Genomic DNA, 21,931 nt, shown 5'->3' with positions numbered 1-21,931 from the left:
AGAAAGACACAGATTATATTTTCAGGCACATGAAATCATAGGCAACTGGAAAGATATCAATAAAACATTCTCCTTACCACCATCTTAAGAATTGCATTTTTAAGGAACACAAATTGGAGAATAAGATGTAATCTCTTGCTGTGGTTAAACTCTACCCTTGGAAAAGTTCAACACAAACTCAACACATGTATTTGAGACAGGACTTGGTCTTCGCCAGAACTCATGATAATGAGCAAATGCCTTTATGAGCAAAAACATAATGTGTTTTTTTTTATTATTAAAAATCTTTTAAAAACTAGGTTATTTCACTTCCAAAATGGCTTTTTGTTTTGCAGAAACTGTGCTCTAACTAGCTTTTTTTCTATATACAGTTTTTTAAAGACACTCTCAAAGAACATTCACTCACATGTTCCTGACTGTGTTTCAGACGCTGCTTGTGTCTAGAATTTACTTACTAAGTTCCTGTAAGGTAGCAGAGGCCTGCGCCAAAAGCTCCAAGGGCTTGAGGGTAAATCTTGAGCATTTACATTTCACTTTGGTATTTTAGATTACATATAGAAATAATGCACAAATAAGATAGCAAACACTGCTATTCCCTATTGACCACTGTATTTGCAATCAATTAACATAGTGACTGACAAATGAACAAATATGGAATGCCATAGTAGTAAGCTCTACGGATTAATGGAAATATCAAAGACTCAGGAACATTTTCCTGAATCAGAACATTTTGACCCTCGCACTAAGGCAACGTTGTTTTCTCTCTAGGTTAATATAAAATGTAAAACTGTGGACAGTGTTTAAGTTGCTAACAAAAGAGGCTCATGTCCACTGAAATCTCCCTCCCTCCCTCCTTCCCTCCCTCCCTCCCCCTTCCTTCCTTCCTTCCTTTCTTTCTTCTTTCTTTCTTTCTTTCTTTCTTTCTTTCTTTCTTTCTTTCTTTCTTTCTTTCTTTCTTTCTTTCATTCTTTCTTTCCTAGACATTCATGATCCTATCTTCCCAGCAAGCCATTTCCTACATTCCCAGTACTGACTAGGGTAATTACTTGAAATGGTAGAAGATAACAAACTCTTACTTAAATAGCACTTTCTTCAAATGAAAGGCTATTTGTAACCTTAATCCTTACTAGAATAAAAATTTTGTTGCTATAAGTAAAACTCAGGCTTGCCAAAGCATCCAGCAAATAAATATTCCTCTATCTGTCTTTTTAATTTATACTTCCCATACTAGAGGATGATGATAATAATTCTAACTAATAAAAGAGAAACATGCAAATTAACCGTACCTCTGCTACGCCCACAAGCCATGCCCACCAGCCAATCAGGAATGAGTATGCAAATTAACCCAACCAAGATGGCGGCAGCCACGAAGCTGGAGCCAGCTGGAGGCTTGAGTTGCCCCCAGCAATGGAGGAAGCCAAGCTTCCCGCCACCCTGGCCTGCCCTGGTCTCCGCTCAAGGCTACAAAGTTTTAATTATAGAAGATAAATAAATCCCAACAAAAATGGCGGTGGCCACTGAGCTGGAGCAAGTTGGAGGCTTGGGTTGCCCCTGGTGATGGAGGAAGCCAAACTTCCCACTACCCTGGCCTGCCCTGGCCTCCGCTCAAGGCTACAAAGTTTCAATTATAGAAGATAAATAAATCCCATATACCTGCTTCCAGCCTATGCTTGGGTTGCCAGGGGCCATGGCCGGCTTGCAAAACCACCACAGGCCCCTTGGCCAAGCTGCCCCATTGCCCCAAGGGAACCCCCACCCTGATCTGGGACATCCTTCAGGACAAACCAGCCAGCCCCCACCCGTGCACCAGGCCTCTATCCTATCTAATTAAAGAGTAATGTGCAAATTGACTGTCACTCTAACACACAAGATGGCTGCCCATATGTGGTCAAAGATGGCTGCCACAGATGGCCAGCAGGGGAGGGCAGTTTGGAGGGACCAGGCCTGCAAGGGAGAGCAGTTGGGGGAGATCAAGCCTGCAGGGAAGGGCAGTTGGGGGGGACCAGGCTGGCAGGGGAGGGCAGTTAGGGGTGACCAGGCTGGCAGGGGAGGGCAGTTAGGGGTGACCAGGCCAGCAGAGGAGGGCAGTTAGGGGCAATCGGGCTGGCAAGGGAGCAGTTAGGCATCAATCAAGCTGATAGGGGAGTGGTTAGGGGCTGATCAGGCTGGCAGGCAGGCGAGCAGTTGGGAGCCAGCAGTCCTGGATTGTGAGAGGGATGTCCGACTGCCTGATCCTTCCTGGTAGGATTGGGCCTAAACGGGCAGTCAGACATCCCTCTAGGGGTCCCAGATTGGAGAGGGTGCAGGCTGAGCTGAGGGACAGCCCCCCCCCCATGCACGAATTTTGTGCACTGGGCCTCTAGTATAGTTAATATTTATCTGATGTTACACTAAATACTCATTCAATTAATTTAATCCACAAACCAATCTTATGTGGATTATTATCCCCATTTTATGGGTCAGAACATGGATGTGCAAAGAAGTGAAGTAACTTGCTACTTACATAACAAGCAGATATGGGATTCAAATCCATGTGGTCTGACAACTAAACCTAAGCAGTTAATCACTTTTTTATACTGTAGAGGATCTGTTTATTGATAATATTCAATTTCTCAAAACATAGGATGCAACTACATGGTGGCAGACATCTGAGTATAAATTGGAGGACTGCATACATCCTCAATGATGGGGTTCATAAAATATTATAGTTCATATATTTTGATTTTTTGTTTTCACTCTTGATTTGATGCTTGAGACTCATACACAAAACCAGGTCACCAGAGCAAACCACAACAATTCTAAATATCTATATTTATACAAGCCTAAGTGACCAACCAGCTGGTAGCTATGACACGCACTGACCACCAGGGGGCAGACACTCAACGCAGGAGCTGCCCCTGGTGGTCAGTGCACTTCCACAGCCAACCTCCCCCAGGCCAGCTGGCCCAATTGCTAGCCAGACAAGGGACCCCACCCATGCACAAATTTGTGCATTGGGCCTCTAGTATTTTATATTGTTTCTTAAGGTGATTTATGTATACACTTAAACTTTTAAAATCCACTTTATTAGACTAAGCAAAATCAGGCACACATTAAAGGTAATCTGTCTGATATGGCAGCCACTTGCCAAATATGGCTAAGTTCATTAAAGTTAAATAAAAGTAAAGTTCCAGTTCCTCAGTCACACTGAACCATTCCAATTACTTAAGAGCTACATGTGGCTAGTAGCTACTATGTGGAACTGGGCAGAGCTGGAAAATTGACATCAGAGAAAGTTCTACTGGATTGCACTATATTAAAGCTATAATGGCCCTCTAAATTATGTTTTTAGAGGACCATTTTTCAAATGTTCATGTATTTGGGTTCTGGGATAACCTATGGGTGGATAACATTTATAATATGACAGGATGTTATCCTCATTCTGACACTTAAAGAATTCACACTCCAATGGTCCCTTAGTAAATATTCCTTGCCTTGTCCCACATGATGCTCCAAGAAACAATTTCTACTCTAGGCAAAGACTAGGCAGAAATTAAAGTGATTTTTCAAAATAGCCCAGGAGGCTATAGTAACTCCCCAACCTTTCTTCTTTAAATAAAAATGGAGAATTTAGCATTATAAGGCCTATCAGAAAAGTCAAAACATAAAAGACCAAGGTAAGTCTACAGAAAAGTTGACTCTAGAGCAGCCTTGGGCAAACTACGGCCCGCAGGCCGGATCCGGCTGTTCTATCCGGTTCTCTTGCTCTCCCCTCCTCTCCTTCACACAAACACTCCATCCATGCTTTTGTTCTGGCCCTCTGGTCCAGTTTAAGAACACATTGTGGCCTTCGAGTCAAAAAGTTTGCCTACCCCTGCTCTAGAGGAAAGAGAGAAAAAAAAACACAAGAAAAATAAATTTAAAAATTCCAAATGATAGACCAAGAGAAGCTGAAAATATACCTAAATAAGAAAAACCTGCCATGAAAAGAAAATCAGAATATAAAAAGAATCTACCAAATATTTTTAAAAATATAATTTCTTGAATTAAAAATGAAATTATGAATTGAATAATAGGGTTAATGACATTTCCCAAAATGTCAAACAGCAGCAAGACAAATAGAAACAAAGTATGATTAAATGAAGGAGAGGCTTGAAAACCCTTTAAATGTCCAATGTTCAATTGACAAGGTCTTCAGATAAAAAAGTAAAAGAAGAAGACAGGGAGGAAATTAGTAAAGACAAATATGCCTGAATGCTAGAGACATAGGCCACTACAATGAAAGAACAAACACTGCTTATTACATCTTGTGAAATTTCAAGGGGGAAATGTGTGTAAAGAGAGAGAAGAAACAAAATAGGTTACTTACAGGGGAATGGGAATCAAATTGGCTTCAATCTGCTTGTCAACAACAATGGACACTAGAAGACAGAGGAGTAATGTCTTTAAGAGTCTAAGAAAAAGGATTTTTCAGTGTAGAATATTGGATCTAATCCAATTATTTAGACACAAGAGAAATTATTTAAGTGACCTGTACATTTAGCTTCTTCTGCTTAGAAAGTTACAAAGGAATGTACTGTAACAAGGGAGACCATAAACCAAATGAATGCATAAACTTGACTATAAGAGATGCAACTCAGAGAGAGTAGGAGCAATCTATAGGATGAGGGTGGCAGTAGGCAGAGTAATCATAGCAGGATAGAGCAGGAAGGCCAGCGGGGAGAGGGGATGTCTGCAGAAGGAAAATAAGGAGCTTTAAGTAGGTTAGAGTAAGTTAAAGGTTTAAAGGACTTGAGGATACTCTAAAATCTGATGAATTTTAGAGGGAAGATGGTTCAGGGGCAGGGAGAGATTAACCAAAGAAATTATATGCATATATGCATAACCCATGGACACAGACAATAGTTTGGTGAAGGTCTGGGGGTGTGTGCAGGGTGAAGGGGGTCAATGGTTGGAAAAGGGGGGCATCTGTAATACTTTCAACAATAAAGATTTTCTTAAGTCTCATGATAAATAGAGAAAAAAGAAAGGAAGGCAATTAGAAATCTAGGAAAAGGAAGAGCTGTAATAAAACACATATGGTCCAAATATAAAGCAACATTAAAGTGTAAAATATGAATTAGTCATTAGGGTTGGGGAAACCATCATCTTTCAATCTTGAAGCTAGGGCCTTTTCCTTATAAGTGACTCAAAAATTGCCAGTAAGATCTCACAAGATGTAATGCATGCTTGGATTAAAACAGCCAAAACAGTCTCCTAGAAACATTAGATTTCATATTTAATATGAAAAAATGTAGAATATCAATCATTTGTTAGTATATAATAAGTGCATAATAACTTGGGCTTACAGGCAAATAGATAACATAGAAAGTAGTTACTAAACACTGATATTTATATATCAGAACACCTTTCATACTATTTCATTGCCTTTTAGGGTTTGTCATAGCATTAAAAGTGGATCTAACAAGAGCATTAAAGGTGGATCTGACAAGAGCAACAAGGACATGATGACATGATGTCTTAGTCAGCTTGGCTGCCATAACAAAATACTATAGACTGGATGGCTTGAACAACAGAAATTTATTTTCTTATAATTTAGGAGGCTGGAATTCTGAGATTAGGGTTCCACCATGCTTATTCTCTGGTGCAGGCTCTCTCCTTGGGTTGTAGAGGCCCCCTTTTCACTGTGTGCTCACATGACTTCTTCTTTGTGGGGACATAGAAGGGTTGGGGAGCAAGCTCTCTGGTATCTTCTTATAAGGGTACTAATACCATCAAGAGAGCCCCACCTTTATGGCTTCATCTAACCTTAAATATTCCCCAAAGACTATCACTTTGGAAGTTAGGGCTGCAACCTAAGGCTTTTGGGGGTTATGCAAACGTTCAGTCCATAAAACATGGGTTTAACATTTTCATATACCTATAACTTTATACGAAAAATAATACCAGCATCACTTTAAAATATGGAAATATTTAAAATCTAGTATTCTGTGAAACAGTTTGGAAATGGTGTTTAAGCATCACATTTGAAAACAATCAGAATTCCAGGTTCTCCTGTGAATCTTTCTTATTCTTAATCAGGTCTCCCCTTGATCTCCATTGGTGAATTACTAAGTATGTACAATTTTCTGTATCCATCTGCTTAAGTTCCCAAATTATGATTTTCATTACAACCTTGAACCAACTATTTTTGTAAACTTGAGAACTAGCATTACTTTCATTATTCTGTTAGCAAATGGTTTGTTATTGGGAACATGCTGAGAATAATAGTTTAAAATATAAAATATAGTTGGTCAGACTATGAAACTGAAGAGGTATATGGTGTGCCCTCAAACTATAAGTAAATGTTACACTAGATGCAAAATACAGAGAAGTGAGACAAACAGCAAAACTTGGATCATTATAGTTTATTGGTTAGAAGTGATCCAGAGTGTTTTTCTTAACGAAGGCCCATAAGACTGACTGCCTCCCATTTACCTGCTTTTCACTTTTGAGAAAAATTTGGCCTTGACTTCCATCCAAGGTTATGGTCTTGCCTGATTTCCAGTGGTCCATTGTTTGGCAAGACAAATGCTGACTCCCTAGAAATGAGCCTTCCTAGCACAGTGGAGCACACTATCCAAATCAATGGTTGATTATCAATGCATCTTTTGGATTAATTTATTACCAAAAGGGTAATGTGTGGAGTAAAAGGAGCCACATGCTAAGCTTGACAAGCTCAGAGGAGGCCTCCTTGATGGGCCTTACAAATTCAGAGACCTAAAGTAACCACATAGGATGGGCTGAAATTAAACTTCCTAACTAAAAGCAAGTCATGGCAGATAGTCATGTTCTAAGCCAGTATCTTCCTTTACAAAGGTCCATCTTTACCTTAATTGAGCCTGTCTGTTGTCTTTTTATTTTTTTTAATCCTTACTGAGGATATTTTTCCATTGATTTTTAGAGAGTGGGAGAGAGAAAACAGAGAGAAATATCAGTGTGAGAGAAACACATCAATTGGTTGCCTCCTGCATGTGCCCCGACCAGGGTCTGGGCCAGGGAAGAGCCTGCAACCTAGGTATGTGCATGTGCCCTTGACCAGAATCAAACCTGGGACCCTTCGGTCTGCAGGTCAAGGCTCTATCCACTGAGCCAAACTGGCTAGAGCCTGTCTATTGACTTTTTGCATCTATGATAATATATCTTTGTAATGTCAGGGTAATTTGCTTTTTCCAGACCTACCAGAGCAGGAGACTACAGAACCCCTCATTGCTATTGTTATCACTAAAGGCCCGATGCATGAAATTCATGAAAGAGAAGGCCTTCCTTCCCCCAGCTGCCAGCACCAGCTTCCCTCGCAACCCCCGCAACCCCAGCTTCATCCGGAAGGTTGTCCAGAAGGACATCTGAAATATGCTAATTATGCTTTTATTATTATAGATGTTAATTGTTAACTGTTAACTATTCTGTGCCCACCAATATAAAATTATGTGTTTATTTGTTTTACTTTTTATTCAATCCCAGAGATTTGCTAGCTTTGCTTTCTCCTCCCTCCCTAATCTACCACCAATGAATTTCATGTAACCTCCTTATGTCTTCTCCTTTAATTCTAATGTATAAAATAAGGTGCAAAACTGAAAAAAAATATGAAATATAAAATATATTTTGGAAGTTGATTTAAGAAAATGTTAATCTCTTTTAAAACTATATTTTTAGAAATCAATATATTTTGAAGCATAATTAAAGAAACATAATTTTAATATTAGGTTTTTATATAATTCAATGGGTAAAATACACTTAATTATAGAATTAAAATAATTATTAAAGTTATAAATTAAAATAAGTATTGAAGTTATAACTTTGTATTAAATAATGTTTTTGAATTAGAGTTGTTCATTACCTGTTAAAGTGCTTGCCAATTATATATTTTTTTAATTTTTTTTTTACTTTTATTGATTTCAGAGAGGAAGGGAAAGGGAGAAAGAGACAGAAACATCAATGATAAGAGAGAATCATTGATTGGCTACCTCCTGCTTGCCCCCTACGGGGGATGGAGCCTGCAACCAAGACATGTGGCCTTTACCGGAATTGAACCCAGGACCCTTCAGTCTGTAGGCTGACGCTCTATCCACTGAGCCAAACAGGCTAGGGCTATATATTCTTTTATGCTATCCAAATTGTAGGGGAAAGGAGGGGACATATGTAATACTTTCAACAATAAAGATTTTAAAAAATCCACAAATTGTAGAGGAGTAATTCTGTTAACTGCTAAATAGTATGATCTTATTAATAATAAAACATACTTAGCAAGAGTACTTCCTTATGAGGATAAATACATTTAGGTGCACGACAATTTACAGTCTATTGATAATTTTGTTTTATAATTAAATTGTTATGACTGCTAACATTTTTGACCAAGATAGATCTGCTATTCTAGATCTAACCCTTGGTATGTCTGTGCTACAGGTTTCTAGCAAGGTATATACATGTGAGGTCAGGTTCCCTTTGATTTTGATGCTTTGACCTCTAGACCCAAGCCTTCTGTTAAGTAGTCTTTTCTTATGATGATTATCTTGCTCTTTCTAGGAGATGATGCCAGGGAGGCAGTTAAACACGGTTTGGATGGAATCTTGGTGTCGAATCATGGGGCTCGACAACTTGATGGGGTGCCAGCCACTGTGAGTTGTAGCAAATACTTAGATTTATTTTTGAGTTTCTCATTTCCATCAAAATTTTGATCATCTCTGTGTCTGCCTCCTTGCTGCATATGTTTTTGAACAGTCAAGGTAAAATATATGTGAATATATGAGATCTCAGATTTTAAGTTAGTGACACATAATTACCTAAATTAGATAATTAGTCCAATATGCTTATTTGCAAATGAAAAAAAGTTAAGTTATAAGTCATTTGTGGGCAGGGATTACTCTTGTATTCATAGGTATACCGATAGGTATGATATAAGTGGAAGTGTGAAATAAATTATTATAACATAAAAGTCCAAAGAAAAGGAGCTAACAGACAGTTGCAGTATTTGAAAAAGGCTTTGGTGGAGTTTGAGATCATTGGTACAACTATGACAAGAAGTCAGAAGTAGGGAAAGACTGAAATTTCCTGTGGATATAGGGGTTGAAAGCTGTAGAGAGATGGTAGGTGGTTGGGAAAGGAGATGAAATCCTATGGCCCAGGTGAGGGGAGGTAAGCTGCAACCCAGATCAATCATCAGAATCTCTAGGGATGGGGAGCAGAGGAACCAGTAATATTTAAAGCTACCCAGGAGATTCCAATGTGCATCTATGGTTTTTATACACTGTATACTCTGTGCTAGGCAAATTAGAGTCCAAAATCTATACTAATAAAAGGGTAATATGCTAATTAGACTGGATCGACCAGACATCTTCCGAACATCCGAATTCCTTCTGGACAAAGCCACAGTGGCAGGGGCTGAGGCAGAGGTGGTTTGGGGCGATCAGGCCGGCAGAAGAGCAAGCAGTTAGGGGCGATCAGGTCAGCAGGGAGAGCAATTGGGGGCAATCAGGCTGGCAGGGAGGGCAGTTAGGCAGTGATCAGGCAGGCAGGCAAAGGTGGTTAGGGGTGATCAGGCAGGCAGGCAGGCAGGTGAGCGGTTAGGAGCCAGAGGTCCCAGATTGTGAGAGGGATGTCCAACTGCTGGTTTAGGCCTGATTGCGGGGTCTTAGATTGGAGAAGGTGCAGGCTGGGCTGAGGGACAGGCCACCTCCGTGCACAAATTTCGTGCACTGGGCCTCTAGTCTAGATATGAAAGTAAACCAAACTGGCTGGAAAAGTGTGATACTGAGTTAAAACCATAAAGGAGAGCAGTTAACTCCAAGACCAATAGAGGCACTGGGGCAGATTTTGAGATCAAGAATTAGGGGCCCAGAAATAGATAAAAAGTCATGAAGATAGACACATATCCTGGAGTGAATTTCATGGATCCATATCCAGAATGGGCTCAGGAGCTAGAGTGGGTGTGGTATTTAAAAGTAGTTCTCTTCCATGTTGTCCACTTGTGGGAACTTGGCCACAATTCTTTTAGATGAGGCAATGGTTTTGGTGTTGCCTTGAACCTCTGCCCTGTCTCCATGTGGACCCCTGTTTTTAGAGGTGTGAGCCTAAATGTGGAATGGAGAAAAATGGGCTATGTTTGGGGAATTTCAAGTAATCCATTTTGTTTGCAGTGTCTGGTTGGCGTGGACAGGTAAGGGGGGAGGAGTTTCTTCCATATGATGAGTCATTGGATATACAATAGAAGCACCTCGATTTAGCAGCAATGGATCTTAGAAATTGGATTTTGGCATGGCAGGAGGCAGGAAGATCAGTTAGGTGACCAAGGGAAGAGAGAGGGCCAAATTGCGACAGGGCAGAGGGCATCAATTTCTATTCTAAACCTTAGTTTTTCTCATCTGTTCAAGTTTAAACATCATTACATTATTTCTTTCGTGACTTTATACTTGGGCTAATCTCTTCACCTTTTATCCTTAAATCTGATTTATTATAGGCAAAGTAAGTTAGTATTATGTAACAAAAATATATATATATATATATATGTTTACCAGACCATGTGGATGGACATTCCAGACCACCATCTCTGAACTGGACCACCATATGTATTTTCCCCTTTTTGTCAGAATCATTAGTCATAGTTGTTATAATGAATGCCTTTCATTGGGATGACCAGTTTAATTGATTCAAACAAAATGGTAGTAGAATAGAACAAGTAATTTAGTCAAGTGGTAGTGGGTTATTGTTTTATTGAACTAGCAGGTTTGATTTAATTAAATCCATAGATAGTTGTATAGGTCTTAGAGCAGACTAAATGACGAAGGGGATATTGGGTACACATATCTGTACTCACAGTTTTCCCTCAAGCACTAGTGATAGAAGCAGACCAAGTCTTTGCACATTGTAGGATTACACTGTCAAGACTTGCTTTTCTTTTAACTTTATTTTTATTGTTGACACTGTTACAGATGTTCCTGTTCTCCCTCTGCCTCTTAGCCAACTCCACTAGCCCCAACTCCCCGCCCCCCCCCCAGTCACCCCCCTCCTGCCTTCCCTCTGGCCATCACCTCACCAGTGTCTGTGTCCATGGATTATGCATATATGTTCTTTGGCTAATATCTTCACCTTTTATCTAGTCTCCTCCACCCCCTCCCCTCTGACAGCTGTCAGTCTGTTCCATGTATCCATGCCTCTGGTTCTATTTTGTTCATCACTTTATGTTATTATTTATTTATTTAAATATCTTTTTATTGTTGAAAGTATTACAGATGTCCCCTTTTTGTTCCCCATTGACCCCACCCCCCTCCATTCCACTCCCACCTCTCCACCCCCAGGCCTTCACCTCACTGTTGTTTGTGTCCATAGGTTATGCATATATGCATATAAATTCTTTGGTTAATCTCTCCTCACTCCCACCCCACCCCACCCTCCACCTTGTTTTCAGCTCTTTCCGATTCAGCCTTACTTAAAGGACCCATATTTTTAGGTGATTTTAAATGTTGCCTGCAGGTAAATAGGGGTGGAGAGTCTCCTCTGGGCAGGGAGGAAAAGTTGGTCACAGCTCCTGGCTTTTTTTGCACATTTATGCCTCTCTTATGTATGAAGACACTGACTTAGTGTGCGGGCCAAATTAAGTTTGTTTTCTAAAAATAAAATCTAAATCTACTGAAATCAAATCTAACTAGATTTTAAGGAAAAAATATCTAAATGGTGTGGTTTATTTCCCTCTGGCTGAGGGGATATGGAAACTTATCTAAAAGGGCTTTTTGAGCTGTGGTCTCAGAGACTTCTAAGAAAAACAATGACCCTCCCCTTTGCATGCTGTGCGTAAGAGAGGAGTGCTTGCTTGAGTTTTGCCTCATAGAGAGAATTGAAGGCCCATGATGGTGAGAGAAATATGAGAAAGGATTCGGTTTACAGGGAGATGTTTTTCCCTCAGTATGTGGGTTTTGAGGTAAGTGACAAAAGGCTTAGAGGAGGCTGTGGTGTAAAACCTTTCAGTAGATACACAGAAAGACCTGCTATCCTGCAGATTATGTGACATCATAAGTCAGAGCTACAGAAGCAGAGTGATGTCATCGGGGGAGCACTAAAATAGGAGTCTAGAGTCATAGGTTCAAGTCCTTGTCTTACCTGTTTTCAGGGGTGTGACCTGGGTGAGCAAGTTGCTTAAACTTTTCAGCTTGAGCTTCCTCATCGTTTTGTGTTGCTTGTGAAAATAAAGCAGCTGGACTATATGATTTCTACATTTCTATAAATCACCAAGTTCCCTTGGATGGGAAATTCTTATCACTAAGAATCTTACTTCATTCAGCATAATACCACACTATTGAGAACCCCTGCCAGACCTCTGCTATACCCAAAAGGAATTAAAAATTAAGCTCATGTCAAGGTCCTTACCTGCAAGGTAATAATGTGACCACGACTGATCTTGAAGTCATTAGAGAACAATATGACAGAATCAAATCCATTTCCAAAATCTATAGTACTGAACATCGCAAATTGGGGTTTAAAGATAGATTTCTCGAGCCGTTGAACCATAGCAGCATATTTTTTTTTTCATTTTTCTTTTGATGCTAACTGGACCCAAATTTAAACTTATGAATATGCCATTCTTTTCTAGTGAAAATTCTTAACTGCAGAAGATTTTCTTAAAATAAGTACTTGGGTTGTTAAGTCAAGTGTTTCTTGATTCCTTGGGTTCTCCTATGAGATCTAAAATATTTTATTTTTCCTTTTAAAAGAGATCCATGCAATTCTACCTTTGAGAAACACTTCGTGTATTAGTTAGCTTTTGCTGTGTAACTTACTGGCCAAAATTCAATAGCCATTTACTTATGTCACAATTTTGTGAGTTGGCAATTCAGTCTGAGATTGTCTGGGAGGCTATTCTGGTGTTGGCTGGGCTCACTCATATGCATCTGTGGTCAGCTGCTGGGTCTACTTGGACAGGCTGGTGTAGGCTGACATCAGCAGGAACAGCTTCTAATTGTCTCACATGTAGCACATTAGCTGAGCTGGTTCTCATGAGGTGGCCAACTTCTGAAAGTAAGTGCAAGCCCACAAGGCCTTTTGGGATCTAGGCTTAGAACAGACATATTGTCGCTTCTCTCATATTCTGTTGGTCACAATGGCTAGTTCAAACTCGAGGGGCGAGGAAATAGACTCTTCTGGTCATATTTCTCCCCTGTGATGGGAGGAGCTGAAATGTCACATTTCAAGGAAATGAAGACATTTTTGCAATTGCAAGTAATCAGGGCTTGCCTATGTGGGCCAATGGTTTTCTAAGTGGGCTTAATAGAAACTCTCCAGGAATGCCTGGCGAAGTGTGATGGGCAAGACAGAGAGTCAGGGAAGGATTTATGGGCAGTGGCCTGGACTCTGTCCTCTTTTTTCAACTCTGGTTTTGCTTGCTTTTGTTTATGTTCAATTGCTTTGGTTTGAAACCTTTAAAGGGTTCCAACCCTAAAATGTCAGAAATTAGGAATATAGTAATGGATGCAACAGGAAGGTAGAAAGGTGAGAGCTCCCTGTGAGTGGAAGTTCTGGAGGACCAGGAGCATCCTTGGGAGAAAGTGACTTGAGTGGGAACAGCAAAGAGGTATCTCTGTCTTTTGGATCCAGGTGGGATTCTTCTTGCATTTCTGAGATTTCCTTTTCGGACTCTTTAAACCACCTGGCATAGTGACTTGAATATACCAGGTCCTCAATAAAGTGTTTGATAAGTCGATGAATGGATGGGTGAATGAGCAATAATATATTGGGTGGGATTTGCCATATTTTTTTCTGTATATTAAACCCACTGGAGTTAAGGCCACAACTAGTTGTCTAAAGAACCACTAAGGAAAGAAAAGCTGAAATGAATGGTCTCTTAGATGTGTAGCAAGCTGAAAAGAAGGAAACATAACAGAGTCATAAAATAGTGGATTTGTCTACGATATTTTTTTATTTAATCGCCCCTGATCAGAATTATTTTCTGAAATACTTACTCAGTAAAACTGCAATAAAGGGGGAAAAGGAGGGGAGGAGGAGAAGGATAGAAATCCTCAGCAAACGAATAGTACAGGCTTGTCCACAGACACATGCAACACCAATCTGGGTTCCTTTTTATAACCCAGGATTCACATTTAAATTATCCGTAACAGTTTCCTTTTAGGCCAGGCTGGGCATTGGAAATAACCTAAAGAGACTTGAGTTGCGTGACTTTGAAAATGTGTATTGAACCCGAGCTAGCTAATATTATTCTTTGGTTCTGGTTTCAAATGGGGAAATATGCTTAATTATAGCTTGCATCATCCCTTGGAAATTGTAGCATTTCTATGTTGATGTAACTTGCCTGACTGTAAAAGGAGGACTATGTATAGGTAAAGGGGCATATGTAAATGGATCCAAAGCATGTTTGGCAAGGCAGAGAAGCCAAAAGGAAAAAGAGGAAAATCACAGTACTTGCCAAACATTTAGGGGCTGCACGCCAAATGTTGCCTTCACTTCCTCCAAATCTGTTGCCGGGTTTGGTCTTCAGCCTTTTACATAAAACTCTTTTTAAGTTTTGCCTCAAAGTTTTAGGGGCAAAGTGGGAAAAACTTCTGAGTGATTTCAGCACAATTATTTTGAGAAAAAACTGCACTTGAATGCCTGGTAGCTTTTTCAGCATGCATTTTAAATAGGGATTGGATTTAACTTTAGATTTAAATATGTTGGTATGAATGTGAATAATTTCTATAGATTTTGACCTGCAGGTCACCTTGGGAATTGTTTCCATTCCCAAGTGCAAAGATTTAGATCAAAGTAGCTGACAGTGTCAGCTATTAGCTATGAACTATATTGGCAATTAGCCAACTATATTCACTATTGGCACGTGAAGCTATAAAACGAGATTCCAAATTCAGTGTTTTAAACCAACAGTAATTTATTCCCATGAAACTCTGTGTGAACTGGAGGTCTGCTGATATGGACTTGGTACTGGTTAGGTGGCTGTGCTCCCAGTTTCAGGTCCAGTTGGGTTTGGCTGGGTTAGCTCTGCTTCCTGAATATTTATCCTGGGGCCTAAGGGGGAAGGACTGACCAGGGCATTCTCCTCTCATGGCAAATGACACAGGTGCAAGAGAAAGTTGAGACCCACAAGGTTGTTTAAGGCCTATGCCCAGAAATGACACTCTCCACCTCTGCTTACATGCTATTGGTCAAAGAAGGTTGCAAGACCAAGGCTAATGTCAAGGACTGAGCAAGTGCACTGAATTTGTTTTTTCTTTTTAGTGGGAAACTGCAAAGTTGCCTTGAAAAATAAGTGGGTTCAGAGTGGTGTGAAAGATCGGGAACAATTTACCAAATCAACCTCTATGAGGATCTTGTGTTATCTAGTGATGATATAAACTCATTATCAATTGCCAATCAAGATGAGGACCTTCAAGGTGCATGTGGTCATATCCCTTTAAAAGCAAAAGAGCTATTTTCACCAAGCTGGTTAGCTCAGTGGATAGAACGTCTGCCTATGAACTAAAGGATCCCAGATTTGATTCCTGTCAAGGGCATATACCTCAGTTTCAGGCTCAATCCCAGGCCCTGGTCAGGGGGCATGTGGGAGGCAACCAATCGATGTGTCTCTGCCACATTGATACTTCTCTCTCTCTCTCCCCCACCATTCTACTCTTTCTAAAAATCAATGGAAAAATATCCACACACACACATATACACATACATCTGTCTTCTATATATATAAAAGGCTAATATACAAAGTGTCCCCTCGGGAGTTCAACCGGGAGAATGGGAGTTTGATTGCTTGCTATGACATGTGCTGATCACCAAGGGGCAGGGCAGAACATGGCAGGCGACCAGCGGCAGCAGGGTGCTGAGGGAGCGAGGGAAGGAGGAGGTGGGGAGCTGGGAGGTGGGGGGAACCACATGGTGGTGGCGCACAGATGGTGAGGGGAGGCAGGGAACCTGATTGGCCCTGATTGCCAGCCAGGCCTAAGGACCCTACCTGTGCACAAATTTTGTGCACTGGGCCTCTAGTATATGTAAAAGCCTAAGCAACTTAACAACCGAATGACCAAACTGGTTGGTATGATGCCCACTGACCACCAGAGGTAAGATGCTCAATGCAGGAGCTGCCCCCTGGTGGTCAGTGCACTCCCACAGTGGGAGTGCTGCTCTGCTGACCACTGGGCGTCAGACGCCGGGCTCACGGCTGGGAAGCACAGTTGCAGCAGCGTGAGCCTCTCCTGCCTCCACGACAGCACTACGGAGTGGCGGTAGCAGGTGCAACAGGGCCAGGATCTCCTGGCCCGGGCTCGGGCTTGGGCTCCTCCCTGGCCACTTGCCACTTCACACACTACTACATCCCATGAGGGATGTTGGACTGCTGGTTTCCAACATCCCCCAAGGGGTCCGGGATTGGAGGGTGCAGGCCAGGCTGAGGGATTCATGCACCGGGCCTCCAGTACATACATATATATATACATATACATATATATATATATATATATATATATATATATATATACACACATATATATATATATATGTGTGTGTGTGTGTGTGTGTATATGTATATATATGTGTGTGTATATATATATATATATATATATATATATATATATATATATATATTTTTTTTTTTTTCATGGAGACCTATGAACTGGGAGGTGCCTAGTCAGGGCACATGCCAGAGTTCTGGGGCTCAGGCCCTAGTGTGGGGTGTGCAGGGGGTGGGGGTGGGTGGGGGTAGCTGATCAGTGGTTCTCTCTCATCATTGATGTTTCTATCCCTCTCTCCCTTTCCATTCCTCTCTGAAATCAATAAAAATATATTTTTAAATAATAATAAAATAAAATTAGGTTTATATTTTTAAAAATCATTATCTTTGGCCCTGAACAAATAGCTCAGTTGGTTAGAGCATCATTCCAATACTCCAACATTTTGGGTTTGATCCCCAGTCAGTGCACATACAAGAATATACTGATGCATGCATAAACAGGTGGAACAGAAAAAATTGATTTCTCTCTCCCTTCTTTTCTCTCTATAAATATCAACACAAAAATAAAATAAAATCATGATCTTTGAATTTAAATATCAGGAACAGAAAAAAATATTGTGGTCTCTGAAAGAAAAAGAAGCCACCCAATTCCAAATGTAGTTTGTTGTTATTGTTGTTTTACTTTTGTTTGTTGTTTGTTTTAGTTACTAGCATTTACATTTCAGGGGGAATTTACTGTTGATTTCAAATCTACTTAGCTTCTTTTACTCTGAGCCCTAGTCAGATGGTCAGTGGGCTGTGGGGGTTGAGTGGGGTAACAATGCATCATAAAGAGTGTCGTCACATGATTGACCTCTTCTTTCCACAGATTGATGCTCTTCCCGAAATCGTGGAGGCCATTGAAGGGAAGGTGGAGGTCTTCCTGGATGGGGGTGTCCGGAAAGGCACTGATGTTCTGAAAGCTCTGGCCCTGGGAGCCAAGGCTGTGTTTGTGGGGAGACCAATCATTTGGGGTTTGGCTTCCCAGGTAATTGGAGGACAAATAAATAAATACATAAAACAGGATAACTCAACAGTGAAATAAATACATGAAAAAAGCCAGAATGACTTACCCAAAAGATCTGTATCTTTTCCTTGTTTAGGGAGAGAAAGGTGTTCAAGATGTCCTTGAGATACTAAAGGAAGAATTCCAGTTGGCCATGGCTCTGAGTGGTAAGATTTGTCTTTGAAATTTACAACTTTCTTTTTTTCTTTTATAAGTATCTTTTTATTGATTTCAGAGAGAAAGGGAGAGGGAGAGAGAGATAGAAACATCAATGATAAGAGAAAATTATTGATTGGCTGCCTCCTGCACATTCCACATTGTGGAATGAGCCCGCAACTCGGGCAATCAAACTGTGACCTCCTGGTTCATAGGTCAACACTCAACCACTGAGCCACACTGGTTGGGCTACAACTTTCTTTTCTTCTAGTGGTCATTAAGCTAAGGCTTCTTGGTGGGGTGAAGTGAGTTTGAGGGGTAAGGAGATGGAATTATTTTGGGCTGTAATTAAATTTAAGTCAGCTCCATATTTATAGCTCTAGTGCTGAGCACCCTATGAACTGAGGAACTCTGCAGTGCACAGTCTGTAACACTCACTTAGCCTCTATCTTTGAAAGTCTTATCGGGATATTTGGGTAATGATGAGTACCTTCAGGGTGAATGCTACATCATACTCTTCCTCACTTCATAGCACATGAACAATAAATCTAACTGGTTAGGCAACACCTTTACTTGGATGTCTAAGTGGCATCTCAGACACTACCAGTTCAAAACTAAACTGCTAACTTTTCCTATTAAAACTTACTTCACCTACAGACTCTCCAATCTCAGTTCACATTATCACCCTTGTTTCAGGTGCTCAGCTGAAATATTTCAAGTCACTCTTGACTTTACTTTTTCCTCACACTCTTACATCTGCAGAAGATTTATCTGTAAAATATAATCAGAATCTGACTTCACCTACCACCTCCACTGCCATCACTCTAGCCAGAGCCATCATCATCTCTCTTCACCTTGGATATTCCGATAGTCTCTCTGTGTATCCTTCCCAACATTTCTCTTCCCTTGGGACTTACAGGTCTGTCTGTCTATCCTTGCCTACGTCTTCTTCCCAGCCCATTCTGATCATAGCAGTCAGATTACTTCAGATCATGTCACTCTTCTCATCAGAATGCTCAACTATTCTGGGTTTATTCAGAGTAAAGGCCAATGGTGTATAAGGCCCTATGTGGTTTGACCTCTATCACCTCTCTGATCTCAACTCCTGCTGCTGTCACCATTGCTTATTCTGCTCAGGGTTCATTTATCTCCTGGCTGTTCCTTGGCTATGCCAGACATGTTTCAGCCTTAAGGGCTCTTCCCCCAGATATTTACATGGCTGATTCCCACACACCCTTCAAGTCACACTTATGATACATTTTACTTTCTCAAAGGGCCCTATCTTGACCACCCTATTTAAAATGGCAATTTGCTCTCTGCCCACCCACTCAGCTTACAGTTTTCTTTCACTATTATCATCTCATTATTTTACCATAGCACCTATCACCTTCTATAGATCATCTATCTTATGATTTATTTTTTTAAATCACATGCATTATGTATCATCTCTTTCCTCTCTAGAATGTAAGAAGCACAAGGCAATGATCTTTGTCTATAGTCTTCACTGCAGTATTCCTAGTGTATAGAGCAGTGCCTGGCACATAAACAATATTTGCAGAATGAATGAATAAATAAATAAGCAGCATTATTACTAGGAACTGTTTTGGAATTGACTCAGATGGACCTCTACATGCAAAGAATGACCTTGAGTTAATTATCAACTCCCCAACTTTTGAAGGTAATGAGGGCTTCCTTTTCTGTGATCCATATCACCCCGATTGTCTCCATAGATAGACTCCCCAAGATCAATGGTCTACTCACTACTCTGCTGAGCCTGTGTGGACACAGCCTCAGTGAGAAGAATGCCATTCTGTGAATCCTCACTATGCATTTTAATTTGCTACAGACATATCCTAAAAGAGAGCTTTCAGCCGCTGGCTCTTTATTAAATGTGGCAGAAAGAATATACTCTTTGTGTTAATAAAAATATGTGCCAGTCATTTTGTGTTAAGGACTGTTTTGGTAATAAAAATGGTCTCATGCCACATAAGATTTGGCAAGGCTACCTTGAATCATAAACCTTACATTTGTCAAGTTTTACATTCCTTGGGAAAACGATTACCTGCCTGATTATTATTGCATTCATTTCATATTAAATGTATGCATTATTTTTTCAGGGTGCCAGAATGTGAAAGCCATCGACAAGACATTGGTGAGGAAAAATCCTTTGGCCCTTTCCAAGATCTGACAGTGCACAATATTTTCCCATCTGTATTATTTTTTTCTCAGCATGTATTACTTGACAAAGAGACACTGTGCAGAGGGTGACCACAGTCTGCAATTCCCCACTTCGATACAAAGGGTGTCGTTCTTCTCCAACAAAATAGCAATCCCTTTTAGTTCATTGCTTTTGACTTTTCAATGGGTGTCCTAGGAACCTTTTAGAAAGAAATGGACTTGCATCCTGGAAATATATTAACTGTTAAAAAGAAAACATTGAAAATGTGTTTAGACAACGTCATCCCTTGGCAGGCTAACGTGCTGAAAAACAAAAGATATCCTTTGGTAAACTTGAAGGTAGCTAATGCTGAGGTGAAAAGATAATGATCACACTGTTTATTAGCCTGCATTGTGTTTAGATACCCATAAAACAGTGTTCTTAAATTATAAGCTCAGGTTCAAAAGGTTCAACATGCCTGGGAGACTTCAATTCCCAACACTGAGGAGGTAGCACTTGATAGAATTGGGATGAGTTGGTGGTAATTTGTGATTTTCTAGATACTTTTTAATACCCTGAGCTGTGCTACTTCTTTGAATGTAGATTTTCATTCCCATCTTCAGGGTCTGAATATATCTGAATATTTTGTGATAATACATTGCTTTCTAACCAGAAAGAAATAAAACATTATTTTGAAAAGAGTATATCTGGTCCATTTGCAACAATATGGAATTTAACCATTGTACTTTCTTAATGCTAATTGGTTCCCTATTTCTCCATGCATGCTGCATTATTTCTCATACCATCTAGTTCCTCTTCTTTATTCTCTTGCTTCTTTCCATCGCAACCGTGTGCAAACCCAGCTACATTATTTGTGAGGATCATGCCCTCACAAGGAAAATGTCAGTCCCCTGTTCAAAAAGTAAGAAAAAGCTTTTTGTTTCTTCTACAGTTTTCTCATCTGTCATGGTATCTTTTATCTGCCATTTAATGCCACATTTCCTTGGGCACGGGGATATGCACAGGGCAAGTGCAGACCCTCACAGGTGCCTGGAACACCATCCTATGACCTACCCCAACTTTTCTCAGTCCAGGTCCAGGACCCTTGGGGTGGAGGGTGGCCTTGTCACTGGGTGAGTTAGCAGCCAAGGACTCATTCAGGGGAGGGGAGGAAATGGTGGGAGATGAGTCAATGTGTGAATCTAGGCTCCAGGCCCCTAGATTATCTCTTTGGCTTTTCCTTATGAAAAATGAACTCAAAGATGAATTATTAAGAATTTCAAGCCAACAGCCATAGAACATTAAACCCAGGCATGAGCCCCCTTTCTTAGTGTGAAGTCCTGTGCAGCTCCACTGGTTGCCCACAGAGACCTGGTCACGTGACTTTTAGATTTATCCCCAAACCAGTCATATGATGGATTGCAGGTGGACTTGGTAGTCAGTGTAATTTTGAGATTGATTTTTCACCATCTCCCTAGTTGTTCAACCACTGTGAAGTACTGAGTGAAACAAATGAGAAAAACACTGCCTTAAAATAAGATCATTATATTATGGCTTATTGTTTTACTAGAGGCCCGGTGCATGGGATTTGTGCACTGGTGGGGGCGTGGCCTGTGGGGATTGGCCTGCTGTGGGAGTGCCGCTCATCCCGGTCAGCCCAGTGGTGTTCCCACTGTGGGAGCACACTGATCACCAGGGGGCAGCTCCTGCGTTGAGCATCTGCCCCTTGGTGGTCAGTGCACATCATAGCGACTGGTCAACTGGTCGTTCTGGTCATTCTGCCATTTGGTCGCTGGGCTTTTATTATATAGGATTATTAAGGATCTCACTTTCTTTAAATGCTAGAACTTTCATAAATACTATGATGGACAGAAACATTGATCTTTTGTTCTGAAATTATATTTAAATCTGATAAAATAGAATTGTTTAATCTTCTAAAAAGAAATAATTACCTCTTCATGTTTTGTCCAAATAGAAAGAAGAAATATTACTGTCATATCATGTAACTATTTCATGCTTTTTGAAGAGATATTAATAAATTAATAGGTATGTAATAAGCACCTCTGATTTCCCCAACTGATTTAGAAACGACTTTTCTATTGGCAAAGAACGCTCACTC

The 21,931-nt window shown here is 40.4% G+C and overlaps 1 protein-coding gene across 1 annotated transcript in view; it reads left to right on the top strand.

Moving 5' to 3' along the window:
- Window positions 1-20,515, top strand: part of HAO1 (hydroxyacid oxidase 1) — a 63,726-nt gene extending 43,211 nt beyond the window's left edge. The window contains exons 5-8 of the mRNA XM_080685587.1: window positions 8,545-8,636; window positions 17,322-17,480; window positions 17,596-17,665; window positions 19,772-20,515. Of these exons, the coding sequence (XP_080541713.1) occupies window positions 8,545-8,636; window positions 17,322-17,480; window positions 17,596-17,665; window positions 19,772-19,842 (392 nt within the window). The 3' untranslated portion in view covers window positions 19,843-20,515. The remainder of the gene's footprint in view (window positions 1-8,544; window positions 8,637-17,321; window positions 17,481-17,595; window positions 17,666-19,771) is intronic.
- The last annotated feature ends 1,416 nt before the right edge of the window (window positions 20,516-21,931 follow it).

The sequence above is a fragment of the Plecotus auritus genome, assembly GCF_963455305.1.
Source record: "Plecotus auritus genome assembly, chromosome: 8".
NCBI lineage: Eukaryota > Metazoa > Chordata > Mammalia > Chiroptera > Vespertilionidae > Plecotus > Plecotus auritus.
The sequence above is the reverse complement of the archived record's forward strand: the minus strand, read 5'-3'. Positions and strand labels throughout refer to the sequence as shown.